General features: G+C 38.9%; 1 protein-coding gene across 1 annotated transcript in view; it reads left to right on the forward strand.

Annotated features, from left to right (window-relative positions):
• The window catches only part of LOC149002162 (UPF0481 protein At3g47200-like), a 36,806-nt gene that overhangs the window by 8,168 nt on the left and 5,707 nt on the right, over positions 1 to 22,931 (forward strand). Inside the window, exon 3 of the mRNA XM_089138651.1 lies at positions 22,064 to 22,137. Coding sequence (XP_088994777.1) covers positions 22,064 to 22,137 — 74 coding nt within the window. The remainder of the gene's footprint in view (positions 1 to 22,063; positions 22,138 to 22,931) is intronic.

Raw genomic sequence — 22,931 nt, forward strand, 5'->3', positions numbered from 1 at the left:
CATCATCAAGTAAACTAACGGAACTTAACAGTAGGGGGGCATTAATAATTATAGACAAAGTTAAAGGTTGGATTAGTAATTTTGCAAAATACAGGGGATACATTAGTAATAAAATCAAAGTACAGGGGGGCAATAGTAATTATCCCTAAAATAAATAAAATATAAAATCTTGAAATAACATGAAAGAATAGAAAGAGAAGAGGAGACACAGATGATAGAATGTCTTGGACTCTTAAAACACAAGAGAATTGTTTCAAATTGGATCGGCCCCTACTTATACTAATTTGGTGGACTTCCAAGCACTATAGGCCCAATTGATACTCCATCCAATAGTAATGATGGTCCCACACACTGGGTTGTAGGCATGGTTCCTTGTGTCGGCGATATATCGCCGACACAAGGCTAAATTTCGACATGTCGCTGGGGGGCGACACGACACCCCCCAGCGACACCGATATTGCAAGAAGTCGACGATATGTCGTCGACTTCTCGCGATATATCGCCGACTTCTGGCGATAAAAAGGGGGGATTCGGGCGAAATTTCGCCCGAATTTCCCATTCGATTTCTGCATTTTCTCTCTCTTCTCTCACTTCTCCAGAGCTTTTCTCTCTCATTTTTCGCACTTTTCACTATATTTTCGTCCGATCTTCGACATCTACGAGTACATCTTGCTTCCTTGTTGCCGGATATCACGTTGTTTCTGTCGATCAGTAGCCGTTTCGCACATATCTGGGAGTTTTTTCGTCAAATAGGTAACCATTCTTCCCCAAGTAATTTTTCACAAAATGCATGCTATATGATGTTGGATGATTTTGAAATTAATATATGTTGAGTACCATGTGCCGATCTACGATTTTACGGAGTCGGAATTTTTTCCGCAAAGTATTTTATTTTTTTATTTTTGTGGGTAAAATGATATTTTGATTATCTTGTATGATTACTTTTTAAGTGATACAGTGGTTGTATGATGATAGAAAAAACATATGTGGAACTCCGTGAGCCGATCTACGGACTCACGGAGTCGACATATTTTTTGACCCAAAAATAAATTATTTTATTTTTCAAAAAATATCAATAATTATGAAAAATGCAAAAAATAGGGGAAAATGTTTTGAAAATTATGGAATAATTATGAAAGTATTTTTCAACTGTTGGTTGTGTTGCCCATGTGGCTTCATCGCCGGTTTTGATATGGGCAGCCTATTTTTATAATTATATCATACATGCAATATTCATAATTTCATATCTGATTGTTTATTTGTGTATAAACAATTATAATGATGTTGTTATTTGTTATGTTATTTCATATTTGAATGCAACAGTCATCATGTCTGCTGGTGGGAGTCAGAGGGGAACTGGGTCTTCCCAGGGTGGGGCGGCGGGGGGGGGCGGGGGGCGGGGGGGGGGGGCGGCGCCGCGCGGGGCCGCGGGGGGGGGGGCCCCCCCCCCCCCAAAGGCGAGGAGGGAAAAAAAAAAGAAAGGATAAACAAAAAAGAAAAAAGCCGCGGGGGGGGGGGGGGCCCGCGCCCCCCCCCCGGGGGGGGAGGGGGGGGGCCCCCCCCCACGCCCCCCCCCCAACAAGAAAGAAACCACCCCCCGGAGAAAAACAAAAAGAAGGGGGGGGGGGAAGGAGGGGAGGGGGACGCCCCCCCCGCGCGCGGGGGGGGGGGGGGCGCCCCCCCCCCATGATGGTGGGTGGGTGGGTGGGGGGGTTGTGGTTTCTTTTGTGGCGGGCGGGGCGCGGGGGGGGGGGGGGGCGCCGCCCCGCCCCAGAGCGACGACGATTGTGTAAGAATATTTCTATCCAAGATCGCATAGATCGACTAAAAACACCTTAGTATGATAATGACACAAGATGATGATGAGCATACCTTTCTATGGTTCTATTGGAGGCGAAGCGCAGCGGAATATCTTCTTTATGTCTCCCACTAGGAACAAACTTGAGGTGGAAGTTGATTCTATGATCAACTTGATGTTGGATCTTCTCCTCTAGACTCCTCCTTATTCAACGGCTTGATGGTATATCCTTTACGACTAAGCGGATGTGATTGTGATTATGATTAGGGTTTAGAGGAGGGACCTAGCATCCTTTATATAGGCAAATCCGTTAGATCGTCCATCAAGATCTAACGGTTCCTATTAGCCCACACTAGCCGAGTCCATATAAGAGTTCTAGTAACTGTATATTACCCATATCAGACCAATAAGAAACCAAATCAAAGTGTAACACAATCAATGAAGCCCACCTTATGTGGAATATTCAATTAATATTCTAACATTCTCCCACTTGGGCTATATTGATTGTGACACGATCAGTAAAACAAAACATCTCCTTTGTTTTAAGAAAACATTTGAAAAAGATACATTGAAAACATTTTGACCTTTATGTGCACAACTTTATATTGGTCTGAGGATAATCCTAGAGCTCAATCCCTTCACATAGAGCCTTAAGTACCGAATCATGGCGTGATGTTGCATCTTTTATGCAACACGGGACCATCCATGGTCACAAATACTCTTAACTTTACTGAAAATGGATGCAATATGGTAGTGTGGCAACTAATGACACTTTATAGAAATCCTCATGTGTCATTCTGTTGTCAATCCAAATCTCTCACTTTATGGTTCCCACGAACCTGACTCAATGCCACGAGAGAATATACTTTATGGTTCCCACGAACTTTGTGACTCAATGCCACAAAAGAATATACTTTACGGTTCCTACAAACTGTGACTCAATGCCACGAAAGCATGTACATTATGGTTCGAACACGGTGACTCAATGCCACAAAAATGAGATTATATGTACATTATGGTTCCCACGAACTGTGTCATCTTTATAACTCGAGTTTTAACTTTATGTGTTACATGACACACCTTAAGGCTAATACATGAATGCCTTAGCTTTTGCTTAAAGTTAACACATACTTTAAGACTTTCATAACATGCAACATGATAATAATGTGAAGATTAATATGTCACCAAAGAACTTTATTGAATTCAAATAAATTATCGGTGCATACAAGAGACAAGTACGAGATAGAATACCTTATTACACAATAGAGCAAAGTTCTCAAACTCCCACTAAACAACCGCATCTAAGGTTCCTCCTAAACCCATAGTTACCGCATGTCTATCAAAGACGTACAGGCGGGGACCCTTAGTTAGGGGATCTATAACCATATTATCTGTACAAATATGCTCTACTGTGGTGTCACATTCTTTAACCTTTTCTTTAATAGTCAAATACTTAATTTCCATGTGTTTAGACCCTGTGATACCCTTATTGTTGTTAACAAACAACACAACGAATTGTTATCACGGTACAAGCTGGATAGATCTATCCACAATAAAAAAAAAATGTCAAGCTGTCTAATGAGGTTCCTTAACCAAACGGCTTTTTCTTTAGTGGTCAAATACTCGACCATCATGTATTTAGACCCTATGATCACACATTTCTTGTTGTTAATAAACAACACAACTGAATTGTGATCATAGTACAATTGGATGGATCTATGCAAAATGTTAAAATAGAACTGTCAATTATCTGATGAGATTCTTTAGTCAAACAATTTGAGTAACTACCCCATAACATGTAGCAAACTCAACCTTTATGATGAAATAAGTAATTTTACCTTATTTTACACTTTTCACAATATTATCCCTCATGCCATCAAGGAAAACAACTTCAAGTAGACTTCTTATTATTCGGACAATTAGCAAGGTCAAATATATATACCTTAATGCTATAGGTGCGGAACAAGCTTGTAGATTATCTTATCATCAATTGTCCTCTTCAAGTATCTCAAGATAAGATACTTTCTTCAATTGTTCTCTCTCGGTATCCTTTATAGGACAAGCTGTAATAAGCTCGGTGTATCTCCTTTGAGAATCAAAACCATTCTCAAGTATGCAATCTAGCATACTGAACTTCTTTAAATATAAATTATATATGCCCTCTGAGAAAGATCCAATAAATAGCATAAACAATCCCTATGGATCTCAATGCCCAAGACAAAGATGCCTTACCAAGGTCTTTTATATCATAATTCTCAAATAACAATTGCTCGGTCTTTATGCAGTAGGCCAACGTCACTACTAGTGAGCAAAATATTATCAACATAAATAATGAGAAAGATAAAATTTCTCCCACTGACCTTGCCATATATATATATTGATCTACAAGTTTCTCAACAAAATCGAATGAAGTCACAATATTATTAATCTTTAAACACCATAGTTGGAAGCTTACTTAAAACCACAAATTAGACTTCTTGAGTCTACACCAAGATGATTAAAATCATCAACCGCAAAATCCTCAGGGTCATCAACCGCAAAATCCTCAGGCTAAATGACATGGACTTCTTTATTAAGGTTTTCAATTAGAAAGGCAATCTTCACATCTATTTGGTATAACTCTAAAAGAGTCCTTAGAAGAGATAGGTGAGAAAATTTCACTAGTCTACTTCCTCTTTATGAGTAAACTCTTTAGCTGCCAGTCTGGTTTTAAACCTTACAATCTTTCTTCGTGAATATTTATTAGTCTTATACACCCACTTAAAATAAATGGGTTTAAAGCCTTTGGGCAACTTAACAAGCTTCCCAAACATCATATTGTCTCATCAACTATATCATATATCTCGTTGCACCCAATCATAAATCTAATTAAAGACAACTTTTTAGTAATTGGGTCAACCATAATGCCAATGTTATATTCATGTTCATTATATCAAGTAGTCTGGGAACAAGCTACATTTCTTGGCTATATCAAACTCCAGAAAACTATTTAAGAATTCACAATTCTGTTGTCTTAACAATGATGGTAAAACAAGATCTGAGTAAGAAACAAATTAACAATGAAAAACTTTTATGTTCCAACTTCTACAATACTTGATTATTCAACCTTAGATTTGCAGAACAACTCAAACGCTAAAATGGTTTAAGTTAGATTTATGAATAATTTGCAATGGAAAAGGGAGTAAAAAAAGAACATATTTGGAAAGGAACATGATCAAGGATATAAGAGGACATTATCGGGGCTTCACCTTATAAAAAATAATTCAGACAAAATAGTTTTCATACCATCTTTTGTTCACTATGTTCACAAAATTGTGATTAAGCCTTTCGGTTACACAATTTTGCTCGGGACTATCAAACATAGTGAACAGGACCAACTATATCCGAATCTTCCGAGTATTTGGCGAATGGGCCCTTAAGGCATCCAGGCATCCTCATATCAGCCATAATACTCTCCTCCCCGATCGAGATCTAACAATTTCTTAACTTCGATCTAAAAAATTCTTGAAGATCTTAGAGATTTAGTTTATTCTTTAATTGAATACAAAAACCATATTAAGAGTGGTCATCAACAAATATGATGAAATAATAATTTATACGCAAGGTGGAGGAATAAGGACCACTATCTAGACACCATGACTGAATGGGACAAGAGAAAATCAAATCTTCAAACAAAAACCAAGGAATCATAGCTTTCATTTTCGCACTTAGTTAACCAGACCTTATACTCAATGCAACTTCTACTTACAACAATCATCTTTATTTATAAGGAAGTTTTCCACAGGTCCCAAATTGTTAGTCGACCGGACTCTTAGTCTTTACCCTGAACATTTTTATGAGTATTGATGCTCATAAGAACAAAGTTTCTTCTCGGAAAAAGGTATTGATCTTTATAATTCCAAACTCAGTAGAGGATGCAAAGGGCATTGATGGATAATAGCAAGGGTAATAAAAGAAACATTAGGAATCATGAGTTTTATCTTAAAAAATAATCATCCTGATGAAATAATCCCTAACTCCTCCCAAAAACCATCACACCTTATGATAAAAAACTCTTACGAAATATATACTTATTTCAACACTAGATGAGACTTAGTATCTTTACGCTCTGCATTCAATAATTTCAAAACGAGTGCATTCGGTGGGTAAACAATTCATCAAGTGTTCCTTGATGGACTTCTTAATGGGCAGTAAAAGAACATAACTACTTTTCACCTCTGCAAAAAATCAACTTTTGTCTTCTATACTCTTATGAGTCATATCCATCAGTTACTCAGTAACAAAGAATGTGTGGTTAACAACACATCATCAACAATTTCTTGAAGTTTGACTTTTTAAGAATCTCAATAACAATCATATTGTTATAGACAGAGAAAATGTGACTAACGAGAAGAGCACACATATATCATCATGAAAACACCTTTGGACATGAATTCATGACATACGGTTGTGATACTCCCTCACTTTATTAGTACTTTAATATGTAACTTATTAGTACATCACTAGAAAGAGCACACATATATCATTATGAAAACACCTTTGGGCGAGAATTCATGACATACGGTTGTGATACTCAATCACTTTATTATCACTTTAATATGTAACTTATAAGTACATCACTAGAAAGAGCACACATATATTATCATGAAAACACTTTTGGGCAGAATTCATGACATACAGTTGTGATACTCAATCACTTTATTATCACTTTAATATGTAACTTATAAGTACATCACTAGAAAGAGCACACATATATTATCATGAAAACACTTTTTGGCGGGAATTCATGACATACGGTTGTGATACTCAATCACTTTATTATCACTTTAATATGTAACTTATAAGTACATCACTAGAAAGAGCACACATATATTATCATGAAAACACTTTTTGGCGAATTCATGACATACGTTGTGATACTCAATCACTTTATTATCACTTTAATATGTAACTTATAAGTACATCACTAGAAAGAGCACACATATATTATCATGAAAACACTTTTTCGTTCATGACATATATAGTTGTGATACTCCATCACTTTATTAGCACTTTAATATGAAACTTATAAGTACATCGCTTTATTATCACAATGTGGGTAACATATAACTTATAAGTGCATCACTTTAAAGAGTACACATATATCATCATGAAAACACCTTTTGGACAGAATTCATGACATATAGTTGTGATACTCCCTTATACGTCGGCGTCCATGAGAGTATTCCAACCTTCGAAAATTTTACCACCTTTGGGTGTATAAACTTCTTAGATTAATCAACTCCCAACCAAATGTTGTACATGTCTCCCTCTTAATGCTATCACATAATTACCACCTTTGGGCGTATAAAAATGCATTAACATCAAGAGACATCCCATTACTATATATGGCTGACATTCCATAAACCCAACCATGAATGCCACTTTGGCGATCACTCACAATCAAGCTCATGAAATTCTCATATTGGGATATACTTTATGTTACCCACAAATAATGCTAATACATTGTTTGGAAGAAATCCAGATTACCAAAAGGCAATCGAAGCATGTATAAAATACATCATACATTTATATAAAATTCCAAATTACCAAAAGGCAATCGAAGCATGTATAAAATACATCATACATTTAAAATTCCGGATTACCAAAAGGCAATCAAAGCATGTATAAAATACATCATACATTTAAAATTCCGGATTACCAAAAGGCAATCGAAAATACATTTGCATAAAAATCCGGATTACCAGAAGTAATCAAACCCTTTATAAGGCATGCATGATATATATTTTACAATTGTATAATATCATATAAAACATGCTTACAATACAAAGCCATTTGATAAAAAAATCCATATTAAAAAATTCACCCAACGGTGAAATTACATATACAACATAAATATGTCATATCATGTTTCATACATATAAAAGTGGAATTTGGTCATGAAAATAATTCCATTGTGTCCGGAAGGGTCCAAAACATAAATCCCCAAAAGAATGCTTTAAAGTTCCTTACGGTTTAGCCAAAAATAAAAAAATACTAAATAAATAGCATTCCAATTATCGGCTCAACCAAAACATGATATATAATATTTCACATATATAGGGGTAGAATTGGGTCTTGAAAATGATTCCATTGCGTTCAAAATGATCCAAAATATAAAACCCCAGGAAGAACGCTTTAAAGTTTCTTACGGTTTGGTCAGAAATAAACAAATACTAAACATATAGTATTCTGGTTTTTTTTTTATTTATTTATTAAACTGGTTCAACCAGCAAATAAAAACGGTCTAATAAATCAGAATCTTATTAGGCCGAACCGGACCGAACCGAAATAAGCAATTGAATCAAATCTAAATTGAACCGAATCGAAATCAGCAATTGAATCGAATCAAAATTGAACCAAGAATCTAAATTAGAAATCGATTCGAAATTGAACCGAAAAATCGAAATCAGAAATCGAATTGAAATCATAAATTAAACAGAAATCAGCGAGTTGACTCGCTGAGTCAAAAAACGAGTTTGGTCCAAAATGGTTCAAACAATAAATCCGGTTCGCCCAAGTTAATCCATTCGCTTGGACCGATGACTGGTCAACCGGGTCGACCCGTTTGACCTGACGGGTTCAAAATCGGGTCGCCTTGGCGGGTCATGGGTCGGGTTGACCCGACCCGTTGACTCGGTCAAACTGCCACGTCAGCACCGCACAAATTTAAAAAAGATCAAAAAGATGCTGCTGGATTCCGGCAGCGATTGCCGGCGCGTCCGAAGTCCGATGGAGACCCATAATATATCAATTTCTTCGTTTTTCCGAGATCTACGCAGTGGTAGTTTTAGATTTTCAAAATTCTTTCTAGAAAAAAAGTTATTGACAAAAAACCCCACGGTTTTGTTGAAAAAAAATCAGGAGAACAAATTCACAAGTTTCATAGGTTCCATTCTAGAACCCTAAGTTCATCAGTCAACAATCCTATGGGTTTTTAATCGATTCTATACAGGCTCTGATACCACATGTAAGAATATTTCTATCCAAGATCGCATAGATCGACTAAAAACACCTTAGTATGATAATGACACAAGATGATGATGAGCATACCTTTCTATGGTTCTATTGGAGACGAAGCGCAGCGGAATATCTTCTTTATGTCTCCCACTAGGAACAAACTTGAGGTGGAAGTTGATTCTATGATCAACTTGATGTTGGATCTTCTCCTCTAGACTCCTCCCTATTCAACGGCTTGATGGTATATCCTTTACGACTAAGCGAGATGTGATTGTGATTATGATTAGGGTTTAGAGGAGGGACCTAGCATCCTTTATATAGGCAAATCCGTTAGATCGTCCATCAAGATCTAACGGTTCCTATTAGCCCACACTAGCCGATCCATATAAGAGTTCTAGTAATCGTATATTACCCATATCGGACCAATAAGAAACCAAATCAAAGTGTAACACAATCAATGAAGCCCACCTTATGTGGAATATTCAATTAATATAAATAAATGGAAGGAAAAGAGGGGGGGGGGGTAGGGGGGGGGGGGGGCTACGGAGTGGCACCCCGGGGGGGGGGGGATGGGGGGCGGGTAGGGCTACGGGAGCTGGTCCCTCTAGGCCTACGGGGCTAGACCTTCCGATTTTGGGGGAGGGGTGGTGTATTTGGCATGTTTGGCGAGATCACGTAGTCACCTGGCCCCTCATACATCAGGTTCAGACCGTTCAGTGCCATTGCCACGGCAACCATCTGATTATCCACGCCGTCAAGACCCGATCAAGGAGCAGGATCCTGATACATTCAGAAGAAAAGGGGCCAAGCAGCCCAAGATATCTGGTGCATGGAAAGGTGTGGCAAAGAAGGTAAAGAAAGCAATGTCAAAGTGGATTTATTACAATCACATCCCAGCAAACACAGCACAGGGTCCATACTATAGGAATATGATTGATACTATTGCAGCGGCAGGCCCTGGATATGATGGTCCCAACCCTACAGAGTTGATGACCACCCTCCTTCAAGAGGAGAAGCAAGAGCTGCAGGAGTATGTTGATAGTATGAAACCCTTTTGGGATACTTATGGATGCACCATCATGTCTGATGGATGGACCGGCCCGACGAGAAAGTCCATCATCAACTTCATGGTATCTTGTGATTGGAGAACCTGTCTTCTAGAAATCGATGGATGCTACTGGTCATATGAAAGACCACAGATATATCATGGGTCTCCTGCAGGATGTGATCGACCAGGTTGGTAGGAAAAATGTGGTGCAAATTGTCACTGACAATGGCTCCAACTATAAGAAGGCCGGTGAAGTGTTGATGGCTTCACCTGATTATAACCTTTTGTGGACACCTTGTGCTGCACATTCAATTGACCTAATGCTGAAGGACATTGGAAAAATCAGCATTGTCCACAACACCGTTGAGAGTGCAAGACAGGTAACCAACTTCATCTACAATCATAACGTTGCTTTGGCAATGATGAGGAGATCATGTGGAGGTGAGTTGGTGCGACCTGGTCCGACAAGATTTGCGACGAATTTCGTCGCCTTGAGCAGCATGCAAGATAAGAAGTCGGGCCTCAGATCCATGTTTGCATCGCAGGAGTGGTTTGATTGGGCTGGATCCAAGTAAGATAACTATCTACTATTTCATCTTATAAATTATTATATTTATATTATGAGTTTATGATTATCTTGTATGATATTTATTGTCTATTGATTTAATGAGTTTGTGATAATTCAGCACGACCAATGGGCGCGCCGCACAATACACAATATCATCTGATGATTTATGGAGATGTGTTACTGTGGTGTTGTAGACCATAGATCCTATAATAAAGGTCTTGCGTATGGTGGACTCTTCCTTGAGGGGACCCACTATGCCCCACTTGTATGCATCCCTTGAGCGTATGAAGGATGCTATAAAGGCAAACAAACCCTAGAGGACATCGGGCTTTCTTAGATATTGTCGATGCACGATGGACAGCTCATCTGATGCATCCTCTGCATAGGGCCGGTAAGTAAATATTCTGGGTTGTTGATTTGTAGTTGTAGACTTGTGGGCTTGTAGCATTGTAGGTATTGGTAGTTGGTACTAATTTTAAGCTTTTTTAATTATGCAGCATATTTTCTAAACCCTAAGTATCAATATAATCAACATTTAGGGTTGGACACAAACCTATTGGATGCCCTGCTACAGGTGATAACAAAGTTGGAGCCAGATGAGATGCTCCAATCATTTTGCCACAATGAGGTGAGACATTGGGAATTTCAAATGATTAGTGAGTTGTATTATTTGTTTAAATAATTTAGATAACCAATCAATATTAATGATTGTATTATTGCAGATCAAATTGTTTAGGGATGCATTTGGGTCTTTTAGTGGAGCTGGTGCTATACGGAGCAGAGAAACCAGTGATCCAGGTTAGATACTTATATAGTTAGATCCTTAGGGCTTAGATGCATAAATGTTTTGAGTATTTTGACTTTTGAGTTTCTAACTTAATGTTTTTGTGATAATGCAGCTGAATGGTGGTATCTCTATGGCAACAGTGCATCAAACTTGCGAAGATTGACAATCAAGATCTTGTCTCAGACTTGCTCTGCCTCTGGATGTGAGAGGAATTGGAGTACATTCAGCATGATCCACTCCAAGAGGAGGAACCGGTTGGGAAGTCAGCGTCTAAATGACCTCGTATTTATTCACTATAATATGAGGTTGAAGCTGCAATATGCCAGGGAGCAGGGCTCGGAATGATAGGCAATACATCAATCTCGATGATATATTTGATGTTGCCGAAGATGACCAAGATCCCCTCACTCGGTGGATGTTGGACAGGGGGTGAGCCGGTATTGGACCAACTTGGAGGGGAGGCTTGACCCGGTAACTAGCTCAAGCTGCAGGGGTTAATGTGGGTGAGTATATGGCCACTGAAGAGGGTCAGGCACATGCTGAGGTAGCTGCCACTGCTGATGAGGATTGGATGATGGCACCAGGCACGGAGGAGCCGCAGGACGACAATCCCGATGACACACTCTCGCCTAGTCAAACTGGTGGAGATGATGGTGGTGGTGGTGGTGGTAGTGGTAGTGGTGGTGGTGGTGGTGGTGGTAGTGGTAGTGGTGGTGGTGGTGGTGGTGGTGGAGGCATTGGAGAGCGTATACATGTTCCACTACCAGAGACACAGTAGCCCCCACCCAGATACACTGGGGAGAGTCATTTTGATCATGCCACTCAGGATTATGATCATGGTGGTGATTATCAGCGTGGTCGTCAATATCCTGATACGAGGCCGAGCCACCATTAGAGGGGAGCTGGCCATGACTATGTTAATCCTTGGGATGCGGCTATTGAGTCAATGGGGTCCATGAGCTTGGATGAGTCTGTAGGCTCCACAACAGGTTATTGGCCTACGGGTAATTATGGTGTCCCTCTCCCTCCTTCACATGGACAGTATGATATGGGAATTAGTAACCCCTCTAGTTCTTCGTATCATGGGAGCTATGGTGTCCCCTCTAGTTCTTCGTATCATGGGAGCTATGGTATCCCTCTCCCTCCTTCACAATTAGAGTCATTCGTATCAACAAGGGCATCTGATGGCATGCGGAACGTTCCTTGGCCCTATTCTCACTTCCCTCAAATTGGAGTTCTCATGGCGGCGGAAGATGACCGCTATAGAACTGCAATTAATGATTACTTAGACCATTTTCAATATCGTATGAGATGGGATGAGTATGTGAATTTGTTGGGGGGGGCATCACTGGAGACAGTCTGAGTCACAGGAGTTCGATCCACCTAGGCACAGTACTTGGTACTGAGAGTTTCAGATTTTATATGGTTGGATGGCTTTATGTATTTCAGTATTTGTACAATGAATTGTAGACTTTATATGATTTGGTTTTTATGAGTTTTTAGGTTTTTAGTTTCGGGGCTTTCATCCGCGTATAGTAGGACCTGGGTCGATTAAGAACATTAGTTTAGGTAATGTTTTAGATCAAAATAACACTACCAATGTGTTTATTGGCCTCAAATTAGGCTACACATCAAATTTCAGGTCAAAATGACCTAAAAAACCCATCGAAACAGGGGTTCGATTTTTCATCGAACCCCTACCAAAAGTCGCCCGACTTTTGGCGATATGTCGGCCATGTCGCCGTGTCGCCAAGGTCCGACACGGCGACATGGATCGACATATCGAACCTTGGTTGTAGGGCAAGGTACATTATGATATTGATAATCACAACTCTTTGATGTGATTTATAAAAAGATTTTAACCATTTGAGGTGATGTTAGGACACATGTTATACATTTATAAGAAAATGAATGGTCCATTTTTGACTGGATAAAATTTTGTTGTGGTAGGCTTGGCCACCTATCTATTATCTTTGTCTTGTCTCGTCATGCGAAAAAATTGTACATGGTTTCGTGGGCCCAAAAATCTATTACAAAACCTCTCTTTTTCTGGTCTTCCCCCTTCTTTTTTGGCTTATTCACAGATGACTGAATCTAGGGTTTTCATCTTGTTTAAATTCTTTGCTTCCTTTTCTAGCTTATCTTTGTCCGGAATCTAGGGGAAATCAGATGCTTTGGAATGTTTGAAGATGAAGGTCTAACTGCGTATCTGTAACAATCAAATGAAACCAAACATGATAACCATGCCAAAGGTGGTATGTTAAAGCAGTTAAAGACCCAACTTCCCTACGGAGGTCTTGGGTTCGCACCCACTTGGCGGAAAAAGCTCCCCCCTAAGGAAGTAAATCATGGTGTGTGTGTAAGCTAGCCCGGATGAACCTCAGTTCAAAAAAAAAATAAAAAATGATAACCATGTAAAATCTGAAATCAAAAATATACAACTGGCCAGATTCCATTGGCAACTTTCACCCATTAAAGTGGGGTAGCAGCACGTAAAGGACTGATAATTGGTTTTGACCTGATACATAGATGATCTAAACACTCACCTTGATACCTAGTTTTACTGAGAATGTGACCAAAATACTGTCCTTGATATCTAAGTAATTCTTTGGATGCCTTCACTTAAAATCTGATCTAAAAATACTCTCCTTGACATCTATGTAAACTATGACCTCTCACTTTATCCCTTTATAGAAGTTCATGCCTTTACAGATATATAATACCATTTACAAAGAAAAGAGATATGGGGTTGCAACACCTCTTCTCTCACGTTTCTCTTTCTCTCAAATTTAAATTTCTCACATTTTTCTCTCTCTTCCACCGATTTTCACTCTTCTCACATCTGTCTTTCTCTTTCAAATTACATGTACATTCTCACATGCATCACTTACAACAATAACCAAGGTGATTCAACACCTTTTCTCTCGTCTCTTTATCCTTCCACTAACACTCTCTCTCTCTCAACTTTTCTCTCTTATCTTAATTACATAAACACTGCAACGTCCAGCCCTTTTTATAGGGTTATAAATCACTTGATCATACTGCCTCTGAGTTCTTCAAAATTCTGTAATCTTCTAAGGAAGGGAGTTTGTTCAAGATAGCTGACTCACAGTCGGCAATCTTGCCAACCTCTCACTGTAGAGGATTGTTCAAACACCATTCTAAGTTTTGAAAACATCTCCTAGGGTTTCCCTATGTTGCTAAGCAAATACCCTAGTGAAAAGCAGAGCAACCGACAATGAAGTCAAGTAAGAATTTGTACAAAATGAAACTAGTTGCTTAGAAACTGAAAATGGACTTTAACCAAAATAAATTTGGCTGCTAATATAAGTTGTTGAATTGTGGGGGTGAAAAACACATCCTTGTTGTATAGATCTTATGCACCGGAGTAGGAATGCACAAAAGTAGCGTCCTTCCTGCATGAAATAAAAAAAAATAAAAAATAAAAAATAAAATAAAAAAATCATCTATGTTGGTGGCCCCCTAAAGGAAAAATCAACATAATTAAGCAGCAATTTCTTGTTCTTTATTTTTATTTATTTTTTGGATAAATATTTTCCTGATGGCTCGCAAAATGTGTTTCAAATAGAGAGGGCTAAGATAGTCATAAAATAGAATACCTTGTGGATTAATGCATAAAGACACAAAAAGTTTGCTATCAACAATGGTGTATTTTTCATTACCAAAAAAAAAAAAAAAAAAAAAAAAAAATGGTGTATTTCCTATATTTATTAATGCTTTGGGTCTTTTCTCTTTATGGGAAATGTTTCTTTGATGGCACACCTAGTTTATGTTAACGTAGAGGGCTGATATAATTGCATATGGTTAGTACACAAAATACATTGGTTTCCTGCCTCCTATTTTCTTATCCATCGTTTTCTCCATTTTTCATGTTTTTATTGTATAGCTTTACTAATATATAGGTGTAGGGAAGTAAGGCATTGGTATTTTTGAAAATTTCTCTTTTTCCACAGATAGTAGAAAGCTCTGGAGAGGAGAAAGCAATTCAGCAGGCATCTCTTTGTTCATCTCCAAGTAGTCGAATGTATCATCATTGCCTGGATATTGGTGTCTTCATCACCACCCCAAACCCAGTGGCCCATCATTGACAACAGCCTCGAGATGAAGGAGAAGGGGTGAGTGGCATTCCCAAGCAGGAGAGCAACCAGCCATGGGCTAGTCATTTCTCTGGAGGGACAGTGCGTGACAGGGCGGGCTATGCCTCTCCCTTTTCTATGCACCCATGGTGAAGAATGGCGAAGAAATTCCAAATTATGGTAAGGGAATTGAGCGATGGAAGGCAGCTCTTATGGGCTGAATGTTTGATGCAAAACCCTCATGCCATACCATGAAGAAGTACGTAGAGAAAAAATGGAGTCACGTAGGGTCAAAGTGAGAATTGCTCATGGTCGCATTGTGGAACAACATGTTGAGTGCGATTGGGGTCTTCCCATTTGTCCCAACTTTTAAATTTTTGGCCACAATGAGATTAACATGACCAAGTCTGCTGCCAATGTAGGACTGGACAATACTAAGAAGAGGGCTCCAAAGGGACAGCATGGCAACGGTTGGAGGGCCACAAATTGCTAGAGGAATAGAGACAAACACCCCTCGTAGGCACCTACCAACAGAGTGGTGGCGCCCCACAAGCCCCTAACTCACAGAATCTGGAGCATGATTCCAACTTGGTCAAAATGGAAAATTCAAATATGGTAAGAAATACAGCTACGGTTAGCGAGGAGCATGCAATTGACCCTAAACCTACCATTGCAAGACACTAAGATTATGGAAAGTGGGGAGATAGCACTACTAGATTAAAATCTAACCAAGATTGCATAGATTGATTAAAGACAATCTAAATAATGACAATACAAGGTCATGACGCATACCTTCTTTGGGATCCATTGGAGACGGAACACAACATAATCTTTTTTCAATCTCCTACTAACAAACGAACTCCCTTGTTGCCACAAAGGATACCACTTGGATCTTCTCCTCTAAGCTCCTCTCTGTTCACTCGTTTAATGGAACAACCACTCTTTGAACTCACTCTTTATATGCAAAGAAATGTGTGATTGATTGGGGTTAGAGGAAGGACCGAGCATCTTCTAATGTTAACTATCCCATTAGATCCTCCATTAAGATCTAACGGTCCATTTTAGCCCATACTAGCTAGTCCATATCAGGGTTTTAGTAATTGTATATCTCCCACATCAAACCAAAAAGGAAACCAAATACTGATAAGATACAATCAATAATGCCCACCTTATGTGAAATATCCCATAAATATGAAAAAAAAGCACTAGTGGTCAACATGTCAAATATAGAGGTGAATAACTATTTAACCAAATATCCAACTAACAGTCTCAAGTGATTAGCTCATTTGGCAAATACTAACCTTCCACGAGGAGTTTGAGTTTCCTTTGTGCTATTAACCTATGTTTGTTATTTTTTTTTCAATAGGCTAAGAATCAAGGTTTGCTCAAAGCAATTCAGGGCTACTCTGACCCTATCCTACAATAATCAGGGCGGGTTATGCCTAGGAGAACCCTAACAGGGTAAGGTTTGGATTTGGGGTTCTCAAACCTAGGGTAGGGTTGAGTAGTGGTTGGGTTTAAGATTTAGGTCCTTAGGGTAGGTTGTGTTTAGACTGAACTGACCAACCCCCAACCGATTGACACCCCTAATGGTAACTTAATTTCATGGCATCTCTCACCCACTACTAATTCAAGCATGAATTCTTCCCTTCAGAAGACCCCGTTGTGGATCACGTGCCCATGGCTGCCCCAACAGGTGATTCCCACCCCGCTCGAACTTCCCTAGTGAGGTCAAATGTAAAATCCCTTCAAATCCTAACCAGTTAACCCATCTTTTCAGGTCCGTGAACCTAGAGTACGAATAGAGAACAACTTTGGACCATTTGAGTTAACTTTGGGAGTTTGTGAATCGAACCTATGGAGTTGGATGAAACTAGAAGAAGACCCAGCCACCCTATTTGACTTCAAGAGGGGAGAGAAAATCAATTCAGAAGGCCTAAAAAGGAGATTTTGGTATGGACGAAAACCTATGCTAGAAGACTCAAATGCCAATATACCATTTATTGGGAAATGTTTAGGAGTACCTACCCTTCGAAGCCAGTCGAAAACTACCATCACAGCTAAAAGATAAAGGGGCAGTTAATTGGGGTGGCAAGTCAGTTTGGCTGATCATCCGCCCTACTCAGAAAAAAGGTAATTTCAAGAATTTCAGCCAAGAAACCCTATTTATGGTTTTCTCTCCTCATAAACCAATTCTATACACAAGAGGAAGGCTGAGAATATGGGAGAGAATAAGAGCTTGGAGTTTTGAAGAATCTTTTCTCATTTGACAATGTCGAAGCGCGGATAGTATAATTTATCGCTCGAGAAGGTAAAGAAACCACCTCTCTTCGTTTACTATGGGTTATTTATGTAACAACCCCAGTATTTCTAACCCGGGATCTGTATTGTAGGTCTGAGAACCCGAAGGTCTAACCGGGTAAATTTGTGGAGTGTTCGGATTGAAGTCCATGATCCATACCTGAACCCATGGATCTGGATTCTCTTGTTGAAGAGCCAGCCTTACTTGATAGTTGGACCTCTGGAAGGCATGTGATGTCTAGAGATGTCTGGAATAAAGGTAAGACCTCCCCCATGTATTGATTAGTGTTAGGTTGTACTTGGTCTTCAACCCCCTGAGCAAAGCACCCTTGTATAGCAATATACTAGGGGGCGGATGCTAGTGGCGATTGATTGGACCAAGCGATCGCCTAGTCTTGGTTGCGGGGTTTTGCTCTATTTTGCCCCCAAACTTCTATAAATAGCAACCCTTGCCTCTTTTATGAATATTATATTTGGGATTGCTATTTTTGGTGGTTAAGCGGCAGTAGAGACGTGCTAGAAAGTGAGCGAAGTGCTGCTGGTGATTTGGAAGCTTCTCCTTTCTTTTCTGGTTGATCTTGTTGAGGTAAGTGACTCCCTATTCATTCTTCCTCTACCCTCGGCTATGATTAAAGTAGATTTGTTTTCCTCTTTGGTTGTTCATGATCCTCTCATTACAGTACCTACCTTTTTAATGCTCTTGATGAGATCAGGTCTGAAAACGAAACCCTGCTTTCGTGAAAAGGATTGATCTAATCAAGGGGAGGATTTTGGATAAGCAAATTGGTGTCAATTGTTAGGTTTCGTGTTACCTCTTGGTTGTGGGAGTGTTAGGCTTGAAATTTGGAATGTGATCATCCAAAAATCGGATGATCGAAGCCCTGAGTTTTCGAATTGAAACTCTCTGTTTTTGGGGCAGTCGCTCAACCTTAGCGACCGGCTGATCCAGAGAGAAACTAACTTATAGCTTTTATCCGATTTGATTCATTCGACTTACATATTATTGTAACCCTGTTTATAGGTGTCCTATTTTTCCAATAAAAGTCTTATAATTGTTTCTAGTTTGCAATCTAAAGGATTTTTACTCTAGTGTCTTTTAATACTGTTCTTTCCTTTTATATACTGCTATAACCATGAATAGCATGCTGATCTTATTGTATGCTTGTTGTTTGTATTGTCTTTACATATGCTTTATCAATTATGATTGTGGTTTGATGATGATGATAGTTTGTGGTTCTAATGGAAAGGGTATTCCATTGGGATACCTTGGCTTGAGATATCAGAGGGCTTTGGTATGGGACACATGCTCGCTGATGTCTCCAGCACTGTCATAACTACTGGATGACATACCTAGGTAGAGTCTAGAGTTGCATTAGCTAGGTACCCCACATGCTGCTACCCTTTCGGTAGGGGAATTGAAGCCAGATGACCCGTGACGACGGTGATGCGACTCTGTTTCATCCTATAGCAGTAACCAGACTGTATGGAGACTCAGTGGTCCACCGTTGGTCATACAATGGTAGGGTTGCATACGTTAGGGTTGGGCTCATGGACGTCCAAGGAGCGGACAGGGTGTCATGAGGAGTCATGAGAGCTTTCCATCCCAACAATATGTGGATGACCATAGGGTTATGGAATGGAGTCCAATAGTGGTAGCCAGTCCGTGAGGGTTCTCATTCCTAGGTTGCGAAAGATACTGAACCGAATTGGTCGGTTGGTGCTAGAGGGGGTGTATCTAGACTTCATGTAGTATGTTACTATTATGACTTGCATTGGATTAGAAACCCCGACATGCGCCAGTACTCATGCCAATGGTCGTGGTGAGAGAGTGTTGACTTAACCCCATCCATAGTTTGAGAGCCAGGTGTGGACTTACCCTTCTACCCAGGATCCCTACAGAGGTAGCCAGTCCTTGCCGGATCAGAGTGACAAGACCTACCTAGAGGAGGGCTGGTGTATATCTTAAAGCGTGTCAACTGTTAGAGACTAGCATAGTTAGATCGTAGTGGCATTCATACATTTGCATTTCATACATATCATATATTTATTTTTTATGGTGTTGACTAACAGATGAGAATTGTTGTTGTTCTTACTGAGTTCGTCTGAACTCATTCCTTTATTTTTCTATGTTATATTAGCCTGTACAGATGGAGGATATGCGCCGGATGATGGAATGGTTTCCCATGAAGGAGCCTTCTCGTATGAAGAGGATGTGGCACCGGCAATGAAAAATGGAGATAGCTTGTGCGGGAGCTCTTGCGAGTGCATGGAGTGCGCTAATAGCACCCATTGATGGGTGGAGGAAACAAGTTGTCAGACAGTTTGCCTTCCGTATGGAGAAGAATTGGAGAACCCCCTTTTCTTGAAAAACGTGAGAAACATTTTCTAGCTTTAGAAAAAGAAACTAGAAAGAATATCATTTAATTCTTTTTGATTGCTTCCGCTGAACTCATATTCTTTTTGATCATTTATTTCTTTCCTTGATTTTATTGGAATATTTGGACTTCTGTAATCATTTTATTTAATTATTGAACTTATTCCTGCTCATGATTATCTTTACTTGCATTTATTATTATTGATGGGTAAGACCGTGGATCCTGTGACGAATCACTCCCACGGGTTGTTGGGCGGGTAACCGAGACCGGCGGGTGGGGTGTGACAATTTAGATATGTTGGTTAGCATTTATGTTGGAGAATGTTGGTAGGAGAGTAAATGCTTGTTGTTAGGTGTTGGTTGAAGCTTTCTTTTATGTCTCCTAATCTTGTTGAGTGTTGGTTGGTCTCATTTCACCCACTTGAGATCGATTAAGGCGACTCTTTGAGAGCTAATTCAGGGCTTTTGTTTTGAGCACTAATTGGAAGGATTGGAAGGTGTTTTTGAAACAATACTACTAATAGGTTGCTTAATTGCATTAATATTATATCATATCCTTTATATTTTAATGAGACTAATTGGTTGTTTATTTGGATTTTTATTATGTGGACAAATTAGAGTATTTGAATATCAAGTCCAGAAAAAGAGTAGTTTAAAACCGCAATGTCACTTTTTTAAATCAAATCAAAGAACCAATCCCAAATTAAAATGGAGGACTTGATTATGTCCAAAGTTGGAGATTTTATTTTGTCCAAGATTTTCATAAAGTGTCTTAATTCAACAAACAAAGATTTTTTTCCCTCTTGCGATCGGACATCTAAGGAAGAAGCTGAATTGAAAAGTGACCAAATTTTAAACCATTGCATTTGCAAAAAGGAGCATGAAAACAATCAAATAGGCAAGGAGGAATAAATGAAACAACTAAATTGAGAAGAACTGCATTGCTAAAGAGAATAATGAAAATGACAAAATTGGAAAGAATGCAGAATTTGCAAGAACTTCTATAAAAATGAAGGCATTTTCAAAAATTAAACATCACACACCACAACAAAAGGAGGCCATAGTTCTAAGGAAGAGGGCACAATGTTTTCTTTTTCCTTTTCTTTGTTCTTCTTTCCCATGTCCAGCTAATTCTATTTTTCAATCAAGATTAATAGAAGTTTGATTTTTGACAATTGTTAGACTTTGGGTAATTAGTTCTCTTTAACTCTTAGGTATTTATACATTTTTCATGTTCATCATGTTAATGGATTAATACTTAGACAAAAGGCCTATTGTTTGATGATTAATTAAATAGTTAGTCAATTCGAATAGTTATTAATTGATTTGTCTAATATAAGTGACAAATAGCATATTTGAATGGGTACTCAATGCCCTAAGGAGTTTGCTATGAGGATGTATGTCCTAGTTTAAATAAACAAGGTTTTTCCAGGTTTATTGATTATGGATTGGGTCTTTAATATTTAATGCGATTAATAGGCATAACTCAAAGGACAGATCCAAAGGTTATGTTTATTAATTAGGGAAATAACTCAAAGGACAAATCCAAAGGTTATCGAGAAAGTAGGGAAAGATTGGTTGTTAGAGGATTGATCTTCAATGACCATAACCAATCCACCCGAAATTAAAGTTTTTGTCTTTGAATCAATGATCAATTGAGAGAATCAATATTGAAATTAAATCTTGATTGAAAATTTTTGTTATTCTGATTTTCTTGTTAATTAATGCATCCGTTGTTTGTTTTATTTATTCTTTAGTTTCTCTATTCAAAACCCCACAATTTTTATCAAGGAATAAATCTTCACCAATCTCTATGGATTCGACTCTACTCACTACTATTACATATTCAGTTGAGAAATGGATTACCTTTGGTGGATTCGACACCCATCAACCATTAAAGTCCAAAAAACCCCTAATCAATTGAATTTCGGACTAAACTCGAATTTGGGCATTTTGGTTGCAGTCCTGGGGGGCGGTCAATCGCCTTGGTGAGCCTGACCAACCAGCCCCTATTCGGGAGCTCAAGTTGAGTCTGTTTGATGGTCGATTAATTCCTGAATTGAAACCTAATTTAATTCTTATGTTTTCTAGGTTAATTGTGGATTGTTTGCATTCCTTAATTGTGGAATTCTTGAGCATTTAGAGATCCTTATTGTCATTAACAGGTGAGGAAAGACATCATGATATATTGTGTATTTAATTTTATTCTATGTCTTGTTATTACAAATATCAAATATTCTTTTATGAATTGCGTGAGACTTTGCACAGATGAAAGGTAATTTGGTGTTTAAGTTTATGTCACTATTCATTTCATTCAAATGATGGTTGTGATATATATATATATATATATATATATATATATATATATATATATATATACCCATTCCATTACCCCTGGTGCCTATTCGTCCACATATACTCATTAAGTGCATGGTCAATATGTGTCTAGATGTGTTTAGCTAATAAGCCTAATTGAGTGCTACTATGCTTTTGGTAGGGGTATTGGAGCCGAGCGACCCGTGATGGCAGTAGTTGGGTCCTGTGACGATAATTCAAGCTCACTGTTATCATGTAGTGGTTGGATTGCATATGTTAGGGTTGGGTTCATGGGTGTCAAAAGACATCTTGAGTGCTGTAAGGAGACATGAGAGGCATCGTCCCCAACATATGTAGATGACCATAGGGTTAAGGAATGGCAGTCCAAAAGATCGCTTGAGTGGTGTGAGGAATAGCATTCATGGGTGAAAAGGATACGCGGACCAAAAGGGCATAGGCATGAGGGAGGTATCCGGATCACATGTAGCATAAGACGTAGTTGACTTTGTATTTGGGCTAGATTTATCCCTGACATGCGCCAATTAGTGTTGGTGAGAGAGGGGTGATCTAATCCCTAGCCAAGGTATGATGTGACTTGACCTCATTGCCGCGGAGAACCCAAAAGATGATTTGAGTGCCGTGA

Source organism: Hakea prostrata, chromosome 10 (assembly GCF_041222555.1).
Source record: "Hakea prostrata isolate BN-2017 chromosome 10, UWA_Hpros_2, whole genome shotgun sequence".
Classification (NCBI taxonomy): Eukaryota; Viridiplantae; Streptophyta; class Magnoliopsida; order Proteales; family Proteaceae; genus Hakea; species Hakea prostrata.